The sequence below is a fragment of the Oreochromis niloticus genome, unplaced genomic scaffold (genome assembly GCF_001858045.2).
Source record: "Oreochromis niloticus isolate F11D_XX unplaced genomic scaffold, O_niloticus_UMD_NMBU tig00003178_pilon, whole genome shotgun sequence".
NCBI lineage: Eukaryota > Metazoa > Chordata > Actinopteri > Cichliformes > Cichlidae > Oreochromis > Oreochromis niloticus.
Genome location: NW_020327803.1, coordinates 31958 through 51787, shown reverse-complemented (window position 1 = coordinate 51787; position 19830 = coordinate 31958). Strand labels below are relative to the sequence as shown.

The window sequence follows — 19830 nt, the reverse complement described above, 5'->3', positions numbered from 1 at the left end:
AGCAGCGCTCCGCCAGCACTATACACAGTGCAGGTAGAGCACCGCTTTCCCCTCCTGAGACGCCTGACGGTTTGCCAGAATCTCTTCGAGGCAGTCCGAAAGTCTTTTTCCATGGCCTCTCCGAACTCCTCCCACACCCGAGTTTTTGCTTCAGCCACTGCCCAAGCCGCATTCCGCTTGGCCTGTCGATACCTGTCGGCTGCCTCCGGAGTCCCACAGGCTAACTAAGCCCGATAGGACTCCTTCTTCAGCTTGGTGGCTCCCTTCACCTCTGGTGTCCACCATTTGGTTCGGGGATTACCACTACGGCAGGCACCAACCACCTTGCGGCCACAGCTCAATGCAGCAGCTTCGGCGATGGAGACGCTGAACATGGTCCATTCAGACTCAATGTCCCCATTCTCCCTCGGAATGCTGTTGAAGCTCTGCCGGAGGTGTGAGTTGAAGATCTCGCAGACTGGGGCCTCTGCTAGACGTTCCCAGCACACCCTCACTACGCGTTTAGGTGCACCGGGTCTGTCCAGCGTCCTCCCCCGCCACCTGATCCAACTCACCACCAGGTGGTGATCAGTTGACAGCTCAGCCCCTCTCTTTATTATTATTATGTTTATAATTATTATTAATCTCTTCTGCCACCATCACTAAAACCCACTAGCTGATCTACACCACAGCAACAGTGATCACTGAGACAGTCACAAAGAGTATGACCTTCCATGGAGAAGGAGACTACAGGCCAGGATCAAATCAGCACAGAGGCAAGTTAACCAGCCGCCTTGGGCAGCCACCTTAAGAGGTACACTACAAGTCAAAATTTTGGACACAGCTTCTCATTTAATAGTTTTCCTTGATTTTCATGACTATTCACATTGTACATTCTCACTGAAGGCATCAAAACAATGAATGAACACATATAAGTGTGAAATAACTCAAAACATGTTTTATATTTCCGATTCTTTGCACTCTCGGCATTCTCTCCATGAGCTTCATGAGGTCGTCACCTGAAATGCTTTCCAACAGTATTGAAGGAGTTCCCAGAGATGCTGAGCACCTGTTGCCCCTTTGTCTTCACTCTGCACTCCATCTCATCCCAAACCATCTCCACTGGGTTTAGGTCAGGTGACTGTGGAGGCCAGGTCATCTGGTGCAGCACTCCATCACTCTCCTTTTTGGTCAGATAGCCCTGACACAGCCTGGAGGGTTTGGGGTGGTTGTCCTGTTGGAAAATCAATGATGGTCCAACTAAACACAACATGGATGGGATGGCATGTCTCTACAGGATGCTGTGGTAGTCATGATGGTTCAGTGTGCCTTCAGTTTTGACACACACCATCACACCTCCTCCTCCATGCTTCACAGTGGGAACCATGCATGTAGACACCATCAGTTCACCTTTTCTTCATCACACAAAGACAAAGACTCATCAGACCAAAGCACACATTTCCACTGGTCTAATGTCCATTCCTTGTGTTTCTTGGCCCAAACAAATCTCTTCTGCTTGTTGCTTTTCCTTAGTCGTGGTTTCTTAGCAGCTATTTGACCATAAAGGCCTGATTCACAGTCTCCTCTAAACAGCTGATGTAGAGATGTGTCTGCTACTGGAGCTCTGTCTAAAATATGACATATTTAGAGTTATTTATAAATGTTTTCTTTGTTACATAATTCCATATATCTTGCTTCATATATTTGATGTCTTCGGTATCTACAATGTAGAAACTAGTACAAATAAAGAAAAACCTTTAAATCAGAAAGTGTGTCCAAACTTTTGACTGGTAGTGTACACCAGAGCCATAGAAGCCAGGTCAAAAAGCCAGATGTTCTCCACTGAACCATCCAAGGTGTACTCTCAGTGGCAGGGGACAATATGAGAACAGTCCCACCAAGGCTGGAGATGCAGAAATACTGGAAGAGCATAATGGGCTGAAGGACACAACACATAACAACAATGTTCAAAACTCTCAAGCATGAAGAGTTGGACACATAGAGTAGAAAAGTACTATATAAGAACCAGTACAATTTGCCATTTAGTATCAGAAGGCAGACATTGAAGGTAGCTACATGTACCTTGGAATCCCACAGGCAAATGGGAGCCATGAACCATGAGGAATAGTGGTAGTGGTAGAAGTGGACAAGCAGAGGAAGACGGCTGTAGCTCAAGAAAAACCAAGGGCCAAGACAGCAGCTCGAGAAGATGTCGAGGGTGAAGGCAACAGTAGTCCCTGTGGTAATCAGATTACTTGGGGCAGTGACCAAACTGTGCGAGTGGTTCAAGCAGATTCAGGGACTGACATCTGAGATCTCTGTCCAGAAGAATGCAGTCCTAGCAACAGCAAAATTATTGCACAAGACCCTCAAACTCCCAGGCCTCTAATACAGGACCCATGATCGAAGGATAAAGACCGCCTTCAGGGGCGAGTTTGGATTATTATTATTTTTTGTAATATATGTAGTGCCATGTAAAATCAAAACTTTCTACAGGTCTATTTTCTGAAAGAAATGCAAAACTGAAGTAAAAAAATGTGACCCACAAAAATATTTACAAAATGGTTACATTGTGACTTGAAACACTGACACCATAACAGGTTGCATGCAATTTAATGTAAAAGCTGGATTTAACAACTACCATAACATACAATCAACATACACCTACCTATTTCCTAGATATGAACTTTTAACCTTGACATGAAATTCCACTGGATAAAAATATAAAATGTATGCCTCTTCTATATCATTCACAGTGGCCTGTCAAACTTGCATGTTCTGATATGTCCCAAAAGATGCCATTATGGCCAACACAATACGGGGCTTTTATTTCTTTCTTTCCTAGGATGAAAATCATAATAAAAACACACGGAATTTTTATAAGGTTACATAAAACCAAATGCTAAATTCAGGTCACCATTTAACTAACTGATGAGAAGCTAGACAAGATTCAGTTACATTTTTAACACAAGTAAAATTTCATTACAACATTTGACAAAAAAAATGCATATTTGTAATGCATTAAGAGAAAATATTAAGCTGGAAAGTGAACAACTGCATTAAAAACATAGTTTGCTGATTACACAGTACACATTTGCTTCTCTTGAGTACTGGCCTGTTCATGTCGTAGGAGATTTTAGGGTAGGCATACAGAAAAACAAAGGAAAATGTAAAATAGCAGAATTACAGATTGGTGTTCCAAGTAACAGTACGTACTGAAATGATATTCAGTCTCCGATCTACTTCATCCTTGATATGCTGCTATTACACATTTTCTAACTGAGCTCGCATTGGCCTGACATCAATGTCAATTAGTCATTTATCCTGATGAACTGCATCCAAAAAGATGATTCTGCACATCAACATTTGATGGTGAACACTAACATTAACATTACATGTCATTGCAAGAAATAGGGCCTACTTTGAAACTAGTGAAGTATAGTTTGGCATTATGAAAGGGCATGTATATGTCAGACATTGATACATTCTTAGTCCTGTCTTACACTTGGATTTATTAAACATAACAAGTGGTTATAATTTTAGGGGCGGGGGGCCACATGTGGTTTTCATAGGCACCCATCCATTATTAGTTTCATGTTACACTGTGAAAGCCTCCTACCACTAGAAGCATATAATTGTGCAACTTAAATTGTGGAGGATCAACATGCTTTACATCTTGCTATTATATTATTTTGGCTTCTACAGTGCTATTTTTTACACTTTATTTTCTGTTTGAAAGTTACCATACCTGTGACAACTGCTCTTTTAAGGGATGGGATGAAATGAGATGTGATGTTATTTCAACACCTGCCTGTACCACTATTAGAGGAGACAAGTTTAACTACACGCTCATGTTGTATCCATAGAAAAGATTGCTCTTTATACCAATTCTAAAGCTAAAGCTAGATGAGAGATTTGTAACCAATCACAGACAATCACTGACTCTCTGTCACCCACATCACTTTGGTCTGGCATCTTGCTTCCTGCACCTACTGACGTGGCTGCACATACTGGTGTGAATTTCCCTGCTGTTTTACAGATTTGTGTTTAGTGTCGTTATAAAATTTATTCAACATCAGTCTTGCTTCATAGTTAACACAGCAAGTAGGTACAGGGTGACAAAGGAACTGACACACTTTCAAATCCATACATATTAAGAACACCACAAAAGTCCATTTCTCACTGGAAATAATTGAACACATTAGAATTATTCTCTTACATTGTTTCCATAAACTGGCAGTGACTTTACAACTGAATTTGAATTCACAGCTGTTGGCAGACAGAATATGTTAGAGAATGCCAGGCACAGTAAAGGTGACAGGGAAAGAGAAGCTTGATCTTTGCAAAAGTGTTCACAGAACATTCTCTCATTGGGTATGCCAAACAATTTGTAATCTACCTGGAAAAACCTGGGGAAAAAAAACACAAAACAAGTCTAAAAATAAGTACATCTCCCACTGGGAGTAACTTGTGAGAATTAAGTGTTTCCTGCATTCAAAATAACTTCACCTTAAAACAGGATTGAACAGTATCTTTAGGTTAAAAGTTTTAAATGAGCTGAGCTAACATACCACAAACAAGAAATTGGTTAAATTCAATGCACTTGTTTGATTCCATCCTTGAAGAAAATGAACAATAATACCAACTTGTTTGCATCACCCCTTTGTTTTTGCCAACACAGTTCCATTTCTCTGTACATGCTATGGAAAGGGATGCCAAGTAGATAACATATGAACTTAGTTCTCAAATATTTAATGGGGTTGGCTGGAAGTTCTTCAGTTCCTTTCAGGCACCTTAAACAACAATCACATCTCACTCTACTCCCTACCACCTGGAGAATGTTTCTAAGATACAGAGTCTTTGTTACCCACTGCTGAGCTTCCTCCACTTGTGACCAAATTACGGAGCAGTTTGCGTCGACCAGCTTGGTAGTCCTCCTCATCAACATTGACTAACAGTTTTATAGCCTCGTGGCCTACAGCCTGTTTTAGGGAATCTGTGATAAAGACCCCTTTGAGGGCCTCTAACAATGATCCATTGATGTAGTCCCTCCAGAAGGCATCCAAGTAGGTGAGCTCAGAAAATTTGATGTCACAGATGATGGAGCCCAAGTCTCGCGATTTTAGGATAGTGTTGGCCTGGTTGAAGCGCTCAAATTGCCGCTCCACTGCCTCTTGCTTGTTGGAGAAGACGTTGCCCTGAAGTGCAGATTCATGCTGGCAGTACTCAGCACGAACTCGTAGACGAATATCTGAAAGGGTTGAACAAAAACACAAAAAACAAGAGACTGTCAAAGTATTCTGGACAACTTTGTCAATAATTGTCTTGTAAATGTTGTACAAGATAATGATTAATTCAATCATTACAGTGTTTAAAAAAACCCCCCAAACAACAGAAGATATGCTTAAAACTCACACATCGCTTCTATATTATACCCTTCCTGATATACCAAATAAAGCAACACTCCTAAAGGCAGCAGTCATATCAACTGAAAATTACAGCATGCTTTTTTCTGTTCAGTGCAATTTGTAGTAAATTGAGAGCTACAGAGCTCATAAACTATATTTGTGTAGTTTATTTAAATATACCCCACCTAAAATGTTACGTTCTGACAGGCAAATGGCAATAATAAGCAACAAGGCTAAATGAAAAAAAATAAAAATAAAAGGTAGTTCATCGAGAGCATGCCTTTCGGTTGTAAAACTAACTGCACTATTTTAGTTAATACAAAACACTGCTTTATTTCTACTCTTTTATCTCTTTGAACTGTGTGGACATTAAAGGTGAATCTTTGGATTGATTTAAAGTCTAAATGACAGAAGTTTCTCTGTTAAATTTTGCCTTTGCCCTCTTGCAGTGTACCTCAAGGGTCTATTTTGGGCCCATTAGGTTTGCTTTTGAGGAAAAATAATCTGTCTTTTCATCGTTTTGCTGATGACATCAAGATTTATTTTCGTATGATATTCACTGTGGTTCTTGTTAAACTGCCTTAAAAACCTAATGAATTGGTTAAAGCAATACTTTTTGTCATTTTCATTAATGAAAGCAAAACAGAAATTATTATTTGTTATTCTACATCAGATCTGTCAATAAAGCATTGCGATTCGATTTATTTGAATAGGATTGTTATTAAAAAAAGGCTGTTTTGTACAACCAAAAACTTGCTTTATTTTAGAAATGCTGTGTTTTGTTTGTCTGCCCACAATATCTCACTGAGTAGATTATTTCACACTACAACTAAAGAATAATGAAACCAAAATGAAAGTGAGGAAGATTGTAAGGTTGTGGTACCCCTGTGCACGCACTGATGAATATTCAGACTCCCAATTATGCTATGGTAAGAAAGGCTATGGCTGTGTAGTCTAATGAACATGTGGTGAAGTATTAATTTGTCATAAACTGGCAGGTTGTGGCTGGGAAAAAGAAAGACTTCAGCCTTAGATAAGCAATAGTCAAATGACAGATTCTCTGTATTTGTCATTTTTATGCTTCACATAAAAACAACATTGTGTTCTGTCTGTCAACTATTCAAAAGTGTAGAATGTTGTAAACAGTTAAAGAAATAATATATATATATATATATATATACAGTGGCTTGCAAAAGTATTCGGCCCCCTTGAACTTTTCCACATTTTGTCACATTACAGCCACAAACATGAATCAATATTATTGGAATTCCACATGAAAGACCAATACAAAGTGGTGTACACGTGAGAAGTGGAACGAAAATCAAACATGATTCCAAACATTTTTTACAAATAAATAACTGCAAAGTGGGGTTATAAAACACCCAGCACGCCCCTGCGGGTGGTTTATCCTTCAAGTTTGGGTCCTCTACCAGAGGCCTGGGAGCTTGAGGGTCCTGCGCAGTATCTTAGCTGTTCCCAGGACTGCGCTCTTCTGGACAGAGATGTCCGATGTTGTTCCCGGGATCTGCTGGAGCCACTCGCCTAGCTTGGGAGTCACCGCACCTAGTGCTCCGATTACCACGGGGACCACCGTTACCTTCACCCTCCACATCCTCTCGAGCTCTTCTCCAAGCCCTTGGTATTTCTCCAGCTTCTCGTGTTCCTTCTTCCTGACACTGCTGTCATTCGGGATCGCTACATCGATCACTACGGCCGTCTTCTTCTGTTTGTCTACCACCACTATGTCCGGTTGGTTAGCCACCACCATTTTGTCCGTCTGTATCTGGAAGTCCCACAGGATCTTAGCTCGGTCATTCTCCACCACCCTTGGGGGCATCTCCCATTTTGACCTTGGGACTTCCAGGTTATACTCGGCACAGATGTTCCTGTATACTATGCCGGCCACTTGGTTATGGCGTTCCATGTATGCCTTGCCTGCTAGCATCTTGCACCCTGCTGTTATGTGCTGGATTGTCTCAGGGGCATCTTTACACAGCCTGCACCTGGGGTCTTGCCTGGTGTGATAGACCCCAGCCTCTATGGATCTTGTACTCAGAGCTTGTTCTTGTGCTGCCATGATTAGTGCCTCTGTGCACACATATATACACACACACACACACACACACACACACACACATATATATATACATATCGAGAACGAGACATCGATTCACTGATCCACACCACCAGGATATACAGCAATGACATCGGAATGTCGTTCGGACTGGAGAAGTGTAGTCGGGTGATAACAAAGAGAGGGAAGTCAGAACTGAGGATCGAATACAGAAGAACATGCAGACATCAAGGACAGCTACAAGTACCTGGGGATCCCGCAGGCGAATGGGAACCATAAAGAGGCCGCTAGGAAAGCTGCAACCACCAAGTACCTGCAGAGGGTCAGGCAAGTCCTGAGGAGTCAGCTAAACAGTAAAAACAAGATCCGGGCTATCAACACCTACGCCCTGCCCGTGATCAGGTACCCTGCTGGGATAATAAGCTGGCCAAAGCAGGAGATAGAAGCCACTGACATCAAGACAAGAAAGCTCCTGACCATGCATGGAGGGTTTCACCCCAAGTCCAGCACCCTGAGGCTGTACACTAAGCGGAAGGAAGGAGGCCGGGGACTGGTGAGTGTCAGCACCACAGTCCAGGATGAGACAAGAAACATCCACGAATACATCACGAAGATGGCCCCAACTGACAGCGTGCTCAGTGAATACCTCAGGCAGCAGAAACCCAAGAAAGAGGAGGAAGGCGAGGAACCATCATGGAAGGACAGGCCCCTGCACGGTATGTACCACCGGCAGATAGAGGAGGTGGCTGATACCCAGAAATCCTACCAGTGGCTGGACAAAGCTGGACTGAAAGACAGCACAGAGGCACTAATCATGGCAGCACAAGAACAAGCTCTGAGTACAAGATCCATAGAGGCTGGGGTCTATCACACCAGGCAAGACCCCAGGTGCAGGCTGTGTAAAGATGTCCCTGAGACAATCCAGCACATAACAGCAGGGTGCAAGATGATAGCAGGCAGGACATACATGGAACACCATAACCAAGTGGCTGGCATGGTATACAGAAACATCTGTGCCGAGTATAACCTGGAAGTCCTGAGGTCAACATGGGAGATGCCCCCCAAGGGTGATGGAGAATGACCGAGCTAAGATCCTGTGGGACTTCCAGATACAGATGGACAAAATGGTGGTGGCTAACCAACCGGACATAGTGGTGGTGGACAAACAGAAGAAGACGGCCGTAGTGATCGATGTAGCGGTCCCGAATGACAGCAACATCAGAAAGAAGGAACACGAGAAGCTGGAGAAATACCAAGGGCTTGGAGAAGAGCTCGAGAAGATGTGGAGGGTGAAGGTGACGGTGGTCCCAGTGGTAATCGGAGCACTAGGTGCGGTGACTCCCAAGCTACGCGAGTGGCTCCAGCAGATCCCAGGAACAACATCGGAGATCTCTGTCCAGAAGAGCGCAGTCCTGGGAACAGCTAAGATACTGCGCAGGACCCTCAAGCTCCCAGACCTCTGGTAGAGGATCCGAGCTTGAAGGATTAACCGCCCACAGGGGCAAGTGGGTAATTTTTTTATACATATACATATACATATATTACTGCTGTCAGTGTTAATCTCATTAAAATGACGTTAACGCCATAACCGCATTAACGCGGCAAATCTTCGTTAGCGAGTTATCGCGGATCGCACCGTACGAGGGGCTGCACGGCATCAACACGTTCACGAGCTAACCGTGCTAACGCGCTGACGCCGTGCAGCCCCACACACCAACACAAATCCCTGTTTTAATGAGGACACACATGCTCTTTCTCTTAGTATTTAGGTATGAACACAAAGCAAAGATGAAAACCAGCACAAAGAGACCTTATAGTGATCGCCACAGTGATTCTACAGGTTTTATATGGTCAACATAGATCACATGTGCTGCCACCATGAGTTGAAAAGAGAAATGGCACTTTCTTAATTCTGTTTGTGATGGGGGATCATAAATAATACATTTCAAGGTGTAAAAAAAAAAAAGACCAGAATGACGCAGGGCTGTGATCGGATATGTTTGGTGTATATGTGCACATACGCACACATAAGATCGCAGAATAAAAACACTGATAACGCAATATATGCAGTTTCTTCTTACCGCATGTTTGCTTCTCTCTGCAGTCAGCCGAGGAATGAATTCTCTTCCGTTTGCGGTTTGGTACAGGAGGAGCTGGCTTTGTTTGTGCAGGACCCACGTGTGGTGCTGACGGGGAACAACAAATGACTGGCTGGGGACCTAGAAAACAACATTATTTTTATTATGTTTTTTAGTCATCTGAATCGTACTGTAAAATGTGAATAGGAAGACATAAGCATGCACTCAGATGTCAGCACCCACCTGTTCTTCTGTATGGTACAGTGTCTTTGTTCTGTACTCTTCCTCTTGGTAATATATAACGCACTGATGTCTCTTCCAGGTACTTATCAACAGGGTCTGGGCACACTGAAAAGAAATGATTTCTAATATTATTCTATTTCAAAAGCTAATCCTCTTCAAACTACAGAAATCAGTCACACATTAAGCAAAGATGACATCAACAATCAACATTTATGTAAAGAACGGATTAAATTAGCTTTATGTGTATCATTTTTACGTTTGCATTAAGACAATACACAAATAAGGTGACTGTTCTAGAATGCTGTCTTTACTCCAAGCAACGTGGTTACAAATAGGGCTGTTCGATATAACGATATATATCGGATGACGATATAAAAACGTCTATCGTTTCATTGATGGTCACTGTAGTGGCTATATTAATTTCTTAAAGTTCTCTCTTTCTGTTATATTTAATATAACCACACTACAGACGGACAAGCGCTTGTTTTTATGCGTTGTCGTTAGCAACAACGACGGTATAAACCACCTCGTGTCCGCTTGTTTATTTTCCACATAAACCTTTCACAATAAAGCTCAAGATCCTGTTGAGACTTTTCAAAATAAACTGAATCACGTGAAAGATGCAGAGTATTTACAGATGAGAAGCAAAAAAGAGCCGTCAGGTGCTAAAAAATAAACCTTAGACTCAAACGTTAGAACAGGCTTTTCCCCGCAGCACGCTGTGTAATAAATACTCACAAAGAAAACGGCGGCCGTTACCACTTATGTCTAAAAATGTATCGTTTCATGCATCAGTTAAAATACTCGACTCCAGGTACGTGACGCCCAGCTGGAAACACTTCACGCAAGTCGAGCTGCTCGACATTCACAGAATTTACAGAAAATGTTAAATTTTTGTGATTTATATCGTTATCGGATGATAGATGTCTTAATATCGGGATATGAGATTTTGGTCATATCGCACAGCCCTAGTTACAAATAAAGGCTTTGAATGAAAGTGGAACAGAATTAAATAATAAAAAAAAAACACTTAACAGCAGCTATTAGTGAAACATTTCATCATGTTAAAAAATGTAAAAAGTAAAAAGGCTTGAAGTTCATGTCAGTGAGCCGGTGACACTGGATGATATTTCTGACTGCTAGATCGTTTTTGTTTTCTTTTTGGAAGCTAGAGCTTAAATTACAGCATTGGGTATTACTGTTTAACATTACTGCATTCACTGTTTATTGTCCCCTTAACTTTTTCCCCCATGGTGTCTATTGTGTTAGCAGGGGAAAGCAAAGAGAAAGATGATATTTGCAACAGAAAAAAAATCTGAAACTAGCATTACTAGTTAGTTCACGTCCCATTTTGAATGAATAGTGGAATTGTAAAATGCTTTGGGTGCCTAGAAAAGCGCTATATAAATGCAATCCATTATTGTCTTAGGATGATATGGTACCTCATAGTACCGCATCCCCCCAACAAAATGCGTTCTCAGACTGCTGGTTTACTTGTAGTCACTAGAGTATTTAAAAGTAGAATGGGAGGCGGCACCTTCAGCTTTCAGGCCTCTTTTCTGTGGAACCAGCTCCAAGTTTGGATTTGGGAAACAGAAACCCTCTCTACTTTTAAGATTAGACTTTAAATTTTCCTTTTTTATAAACTAGAGCTAGGGCTGTGCAATATGACCAAAAGTAATTTCTTATCTCGATAATGATATATATACACATATACATATATATATATACATATACATATATAAAAAAAACACCCATCTCGCCCCTGCGGGCGGTTTATCCTTCAAGCTCGGGTCCTCTACCAGAGGTCTGGGAGCTTGAGGGCCTCTGCGCAGTATCTTAGCTGTTCCCAGCTAAGAGATCTTAGCTGTTCCCAGGACTGCGCTCTATATACATACATACATATATATATATACATATATACATATACATATACATATATACATATATATACATATACATATATACATATACATATATACATATATACATATACATATATACATATATACATATATACATATATATACATATACATATATATATACATATATACATATATATATATATACATATATATATATATATATAAAACAAAATATAGTGCATTTTCTGTACATTCAGTGAACAGCTTATTTAATCACCACATCAAAAATACCATGTATTTTTTACACTTATATTAAATAATCAAAATGAAGTAAGATTGGGCCTTAAGTAGCATTATCCCATAGTAAAACACACAACACGCACACAGTCATGCAAGTGCTTCCCTGAGGCCTCATTACTGCTCCTGTATGGTCGTCAGGCAAACATCCTGTCTCCAAACATCGACTGCAGAGTGTCAGTCCTGGATTAAGTGCACCGTTAAGCTAACACAGGGGTGAGTTGCAGATGGCTGCCCCTACCTGGGCCTGGTTCTGTTAGGTTACTTCCTGTTTAGGGGGAGTTTTTCCTTACCACCATCAGAAAGTGCTTGCTCATAGGAGGTCATCTTTTTTTTGGTTTCTCTGTTTAATTGTATGGTCTTTACCTTACAATATAAACACCGTGAGGCAACTATTGTTGTGACTTAGTGCTATATAACCAACTGGAGTGAATTGGTCTGCTCAAGTTATATCTCAAAGTAACACCCACAAGACCTAAGGTTTCCCAGCAGAACACTACCCAAACATCACACTGCCTCTGCCAGCTTGCCTTCTTACCATAGTGCATCCTGGTGCCAGGTGGTCCCCAGATTAGTGATGGAGACGCACATGTGATGTAAACAAAACGGCAATTCATCAGACCAGGCACAGCTTTCCATTCCTCCGTGATCCAATTTTGATGCTTACTTGGCCACTGTTGGTACCTTTAGCAGTGGACGAGGCCAGCATGGACACCCTGACTGGTCTGCAGCCCCATAAGTAACAAGCTGTGATGTACTGTGCATTCTGACACGTTTCTATCAGGAGCAGCGTCAACGTTTTTGGCAATTGGCTTTTTCTTTTTTTTAGTTCACCACTGTTTCTTCCTTGGATCACTTTTGATAGATAGTGCCTACTGCAGACTGTGAAAACCCCACAAGACCAGCAGTTTTAGAGATGCTCTGACCCAGCCGTCTACCTATAATAATTTGGCCCTCGTCGGCCTAAATAAAATCCATATATTTTCCCATTTTCCTGCTTCACACCACTTTAATGTAAATTCCTGCATGAATGTGCAAGTTTTTGTAGTAATTTATAGGATCACATCGAGTTGGTTAGATTGCAAAGTTTTTAAAAAAAACTACAAAAGCTAGAAATGTTATCAGCTATGTATGCAGAGTTTAGTGTGCACGTTGTGATGACTTTGTGATTAACTCACCGGCCTGCCGTTTCCTGAGTGTGACATAAGGCAAAAGGTCATGGCGGGTGATAATCCTTAGAAGCTGCAGCACATGTCTGAAGTTTGTCTCATCACAGCGGCCCTGGCGCTCTAACGCCAGCAGAAAATCTCTTCCACTCCTGATGCCACCTCGCTCATACTCGTCAATCACATCAACAAACAGGAATGACAGTACCCTTACATCCCGATGTGTTAGCTGGGCTCCAACTATGTCAAACATACGGTGGAGTGAGTACAGCCCATGGGAGTTATCCACTGCTTCTTCGGGCCATGGTTCGAAGCCCCCATCTCTTCTGGTCAAGCTAGAGTTGGTGGAGGAAACAGAAACATTCCTGTTGACCAACTCCCCCGTAGTGGCTAAAGCACCAGGGCAGCCTGGTCTGCCTGTCAGAGGCCTATGTTCAAGAAGCCCAGCATTTGCACTGCTCTGACTCGACTCCAGCTGATTCGGGTGAATGTGAGGTCGGATCTGCTGAGCATTGGAGTTCTGAGCAAGCTGGGGAGGTATAAGAGCATTAGGGAGTTGAGGTTGTTGTGATGTCATCTCAGGGGCCAATGGTGATGAGGGATGCGAGAATCCCTGCAACTCCTCCTTCCAATCAATTGATGAACTACAAATAGAGAGTAAGAAACAAAGACATAAATTTTCAAGCACTTCTGAGAAAGCTTACCGTTAGTGAACATAAACATAAATAACCAAAAGTTAACATGATACAAACAAACAAATAGGATCACTCACATCTTACTTTTGAGAAGGCATTTCATTATTACAGTCAGGGGTGGAAATTAAAATGTATCAGCCACTCAAACATTTAACCAGCCACTATCTTGCTTTTTGTGTGTGTAAAAAAAAAAAAAAAAGAAAAAAAAAGAAGCCTGCTGCTCAGTCTGTGGCCTTTTGTCAGACTCGGGGACTACGGCGTTGCTTTTTTATAACCATTCCCCCGTTTCTGGGTATCAAAAATGACAGTTTTAATTTTCACGAACGAGACCGGGTGACGCTACTGACCAGCCAATCGGTGGCACGCAGTATGACGACATTACATTTTAGTATCTGCTCGAATCGCATAACAGCATTTAGAGAAGACTAGCAGGTTTGTGCACTGTTCAAATTTACACACCACTTAACCTGCATTTGGGCAATGACTGGTGCTAATTTCCAATGCTAATAACAGTTCAATGAACTAGGATATTTAGAGAAACAGAACAGTGCGCCAACATAACACAGCAAGTAAGTCTTTATTATCTCTGAATAAGATCAATGTTGCAAATAAAAAGTTGGGTTTTTCTGAAAATATGAGTAATTTGCTTTATGTTGTATAAATGTGAATTACTTTTAGCTTTTTACTAAGTCGTTCTATTTTGTAAAAGCAGTTTGTGTCATGTATAACAATAATTCCCTCAAATGCTCACTCCTGAGCGTCTTGCCCCTCTTTCACCCTCAGTATCAGCAGTGAGTAAATCTGTCATAAAAGCAACTTAAAGATGGAGAAACTGAGTGCCTCAAGTAAAGTAATGAACACTCCCAAGCACAACACAGTCAACACAAACTGGACAAGAAAATGAAAACTGATATGTGCCCAAGCCCGTAATTATAGTGAGATTTTTTTTCCAAATGAAGATACTGCTCAGTCTTTTCCAGCCTTGCTGATGTCTCACACAGGACGTGGTACACGCAGTGCTGCGCTCTGAAACCTAGTCATTTCTAACGCTTGCGCCGGGCAATAACGTTTCCCACTGTGCCAAGCAAAGCACAGCACAATCGTGCCAGCGAGTACTTGTGCATACCGCAGTCAAAATTCAAACCAGTTGAACTTTCACCACTGCATGCTGCAAAGTACCTTCACACCTACATCTGCGCTAAGTTCAACTACACAAGGAAGGAAAACAAACTCTTTGTGTTTCTGAGTTCAGTAAATGTTTTGACTCCAGAGTCTTTAAGTCATTCCTTTCAATGGTTCTGGGGATAGAAGCGTTCTTCTTTATGAATGACCAATGCATTCTTTTAATTAAAAATGTGAACATATTACAACACAAACTCTCATAGAGGATACAAAGCAGATGTTTTAAAATGACGAGGAGCAGATGCATCTAGTACATGTAAAGCGGCCGCAAAGAAAAAGACGTACAAGCAGAGCACAGCGGCCAGCACAACACACATTTTGGGTCCTACACTCTAGCTAGCTGTCAGCACAGCACATGTCGCGTCCTATGTGAAAGGGCCTTTAATGTACACACATTAATGACAACAGTTTTTAATACCATGGACTCTGTACAGCAGCCATCTCATACCGCTCCCTGGGCTGCAGCAGATATCTTGCACTTAAACTGTATAATGCATTTGATCTACATTTATTTCCTCTCCTAATATTTTACACTACAGTTCACTCTTCATTTACAAAATATGTGCTTTGCTAACACTTGTGATTGGGCATATTCTGCAAACATCGACTCTTTGTGGATGTGGACAAGATAATAAAGTTTAACTTTTATACTTTTACAAAAGGTTGAATTATTTAGATGCTACATGTTGTGTTGTTTGTTCTTCCCTTTGTTTATTAGAGGTTTCATACATTTTTCATGTCACAGACTCCTTCATTTACATCTGATGTTCACTTTTCCTCGCCTATACTATCAAGTAATCCACTAGGTGAGATAATGTGAGATGAGAATTTCTAATCCAAAACAAGGAAAAAGGTTTCTGACAGAGTATATCACACCCCCAAACACCCAAAATACATGTACTGTTTCATGTCCACTTTAATGACAATTAAATTCCATACTGGATTTTGGGAACATTCAGACTGAATGCAAGTAAAATGTCAATATAAATGCCCGTTTCATCACCGTCCCAATGCCTGCGAAAACAACAAGCATTGTAAATCACTAGCCAGTTACGAAACTGTCTGCTAATGTTGTGGCGACTCTAATTCAAAGCCTTGTTAGCATTTATATACATTCACGAGCCCAGCTCACTTGAGTAGTTTCTAAAATAAAATAAACAAGAACCACTTCCATCTGTGTAGCAAACCACAAAACAGGTTAACAGCTAGCCACGTACCAAACGGAAGTTAGCTAGAAAGCTAACTACATTTAAATAGATTTAAAGAAACTGCAGTTTTTTTCGTATGATTGCCACATCCCTGTTATTGTTCTCTAGCTTAATAACCACTAATATGTAAAGATTACGTAATACAATGCTACACCGATCTTTATGAATTACGTTATTTGTTGTGACTCCTCATCGATTTAGTCATGATTTCATGTAAGCTGTAACGTCACCTACAGTAATAACATCAGTAAAAAATTGCAACGAAACAAAAGATATACATAATTATCAAAGATACATTTATGTTACCTTTAATGTGTCCTGATGAGTCGGAAGCTATCAAACTTCAGTAGGCAGCTAACGGTAAGTTAGCTTCTCGGGATGTAATAGCAACGCTTCTTTGAAGGTAGAAAACAAGTTTAGCTACGTTTAATGTTTTGGTCAACTGCACGATATTTGTTAAAGACATAGGTTTCCACCCTATTAACATGCGGCACTGCTGCTTTCAGGGTGAGTTTCGGATACGAGTTCGTTTAATGGTTTTGGTCTTCAGCCTGACACCGTGGGAAAATAAGGAAACAATTTTCAGTCTTCAGCTAAAATGAAAGAACTTCCAGTTCAATGATCAGTTCAGTTCCGGTGTTCGGGGTACTCAAATTAGCCACTCGTTTTGTGAAAACCCTTGGCAGTACGCAGACACGCTCGTATCTGTAGTTCAATACAATATTATCTACGAGTTTTTGTGCAACCTCATGTTGTCATGACTGGATAGCTTATTAAAATGTAACATGGACGGTCTGTGTCATGGGTTAACTTTATTCTTATACCGATTCTCGTGTGATATTTGGTGATATTAGTTCATATCACCAAATCTGCTTCTGTCAAGATATATATATATATATATATATATATATATATATATATATATATATACATATATATCTTGATATCTTTATATATCACTTATTATTATTATTTGATACTGAATTAAAAAAGACTATTTGCTTTTGAGGCACCAATAGTAAACCAAGAGAACTTTTCTAAAAACCTTTCAAACTTCTTCTTTATTAGTTTAATTAGTTTGAATTACCACAATTTCCGATGCACAACACATCAAACTCTTATTAGTTAATTAGACGCATTAAATTAAAAAACGCACTACAAAACAAGTTGATAATACTTCTACATAATATCCAAGTGTTGTCAAACAAAACCTAATATTCAAACGCTGAAATTACAGCAGGCAGTATTTTGTTCTTTATTATCCAGTTGCGATTCTAAGTGGCATTTACTGTTTGCCCTGTGAGGGTTACTAAATAAGATCAGATTTCTTACCTGAGATCAGTGGCGGTCCTAGCCTGTTTGGCGCCCTGGGCGAACACCCCCTCTGGCGCCGCCCCCCCCCCCGCACACACACACACACATGAAGAGAGAGAGAGTATGCATTGTATGCAAACGGCTACTAAACAGACATCATAATTCGTCATACAATCATACAATGAGAACAGGACAAATCAACAATTGACACTGACTAATTAATATTATATTATTGTATATAATATATATATATATATATATATATATATATATATATTGTTTGGAGTTTAGTCTGTTACTGTTACTATTTTTACCATTTCTTCTTGGAGGAACTGTAACCCACATAATTTCCTTAGGGATTAAGAAAGTATTCTGATTCTTAATGTTTTAGGATACATGACCTGCCATTATCCAATGACACATCTGCTTACCTGTATCTTTTGCTCGTTTCTCCTTGTAGGAGCCATAACTAAATGTATTGAATTTTAATGATCACTGGGTTTTCATTTGTTTGGTTGCTATGGTGACGTGTAACGGGAGTCACGTGGGTGGTAGCGGCGACATTAAGAGGGCGTTGTCAGTCTGTCATTCACTGGTTTGATTTTGACAGAGCAGGGCTGGGTAGCCGTAGTTTTTGTTGACCGCAGCACAACGAGTTTCCCCTTGTTGCATTAGAGCCTGTGATGTTTTAAGAGTTTGAATCGCGAGCCGATCACATTGCTCTGTAAACTTTTCAAGCACTTTAATAAACAAGGAAGCAATTCCACCTCTCGCATTATTGCGTAAAGTTCACAGCGCGTCAGGCAAATAGGCAGGCTCAGTCCCCGGCCTCTAGCGACTGTGGAAGTCGCTACACTCCTCCTCTTCTTTTCTCTCTTTTTTTTAAACTTTAAAAACGGGTTGTGTGTGAGACTTTAAATCAACAAAATATAAAATATACATTTTAAATTGTTATTGATCCCTTTACCCCAAGTCCTAAAGTGTATATTTATTTTTTTACTCTTAAATATTTATTGTTTGTTTACTTGCACTGCTGTAACTGGAGCCTCGTCGTCTCATCTCTCTATATACTGGACTGTATGTAGCGGAGAAGACAATAAAGTTTACTTTGACTTCAGCAGCGAGCAGGTGCACCGAGGGCTCTCGCGCTCACTTTTCGCGTATAGAATTTTGAAAAAACATCGGTGCAAATTGTAAGTTTGTATCATAATGTCTGGTGTTTTCGTATTTGTTGGTTTGTTTTTATTTTGTTTTATTTTGCGAGTTGGTAATTTTTGCTGCTCCAGCCAGCCAGAGAATCCCCGCCGCCCCGCCCTCTCCTCCCTGTGCCGCAAGCAGCAGGCGCACCTCGCAAACGGAGGGCGCCCTTACTCCCAGCAAATGGGCGATAGAAAACCGATCGGTGCCTATGACATTCCCAATATGCGCTGGCATGATGTCGGGGCAGCATGAGTACGAGCAATTTTTTTTTTTTGCCGATGCCCGTGATGCCGCCCTGGGCAACCGTCCGTGTCGCCCGTATCTAAAACCGCTACTGCCTGAGATGTCAGGTAACGTTGCCGACATGTGACCAAAAGTAATGTTTTCATCTTCTTCGGTATTGGAACATTTGTTTCGCCAGATCAGTAAATTAATATAAAACTAGGAAGCAAGCAGACATTTCGACATCCCGAAGCGTAGATGTTTCGAAACACTGCTCCGAAGCGTGGTTCAAAACACCCAGATCACGTGACCATGACAAACCCAGGTTTTGGTGCCCCAGTTTCGACTGGTGGCGTACCATTTTCTATTAACCAGTCTTTTCGACTGGGGCTTGTAATTACTGACTTAATGTTTTTGATACTACCGCTTCAATGTAGGCTATTATACGTGCAAAAGAAAATAATACCCTCTCTGTCATTATTATTTTGCTGTGGATTGTGTAGACTAGACTATCCAATCTCTTAAACACTGGAATCCAAAGGATAGTCAAATAAACATTATATAGATCTATAAATAATTTATAAATAGCTTATTTTAATGATTACTTGAGAGAAAGTGAGAGACAGAGGCTGGTGGGTGAGCTCCATTCACTCCTATCAGCAGAGAGAGAGCGAGAGCGGCACACTGTGCTGTAAAATTATTAAAACATCTCAATAACAACAACACACCTGCTTTAAGGAGAAAATCAAAACTGTTCTTTAGTTTTGTCTGCTTTCAACAGAAAATGTCATTTGCAGCATTAAGTGACTTCATCCTCACTACAATCAGTTACATATGCGCCCCCATAAAGAATATGTTTATACTATAAAAAGAGTCGCCAATAAAACACACTAAGAA

At 40.8% G+C, this 19830-nt stretch overlaps 1 protein-coding gene across 1 annotated transcript; it reads right to left on the bottom strand.

Moving 5' to 3' along the window:
• Positions 1–2575: 2575 nt before the first annotated feature.
• On the bottom strand, positions 2576–16847 carry dedd (death effector domain containing). Its single transcript, XM_005466106.3, has 5 exons — positions 16504–16847; positions 13125–13756; positions 9783–9887; positions 9543–9680; positions 2576–5230 (listed from the first exon to the last, which is right to left on the bottom strand). Exons 2-5 carry the CDS (start codon positions 13687–13689, stop codon positions 4824–4826), a joined length of 1215 nt encoding a protein of 404 aa, XP_005466163.1. The 5' UTR covers positions 13690–13756; positions 16504–16847; the 3' UTR covers positions 2576–4823.
• Positions 16848–19830: the final 2983 nt, after the last annotated feature.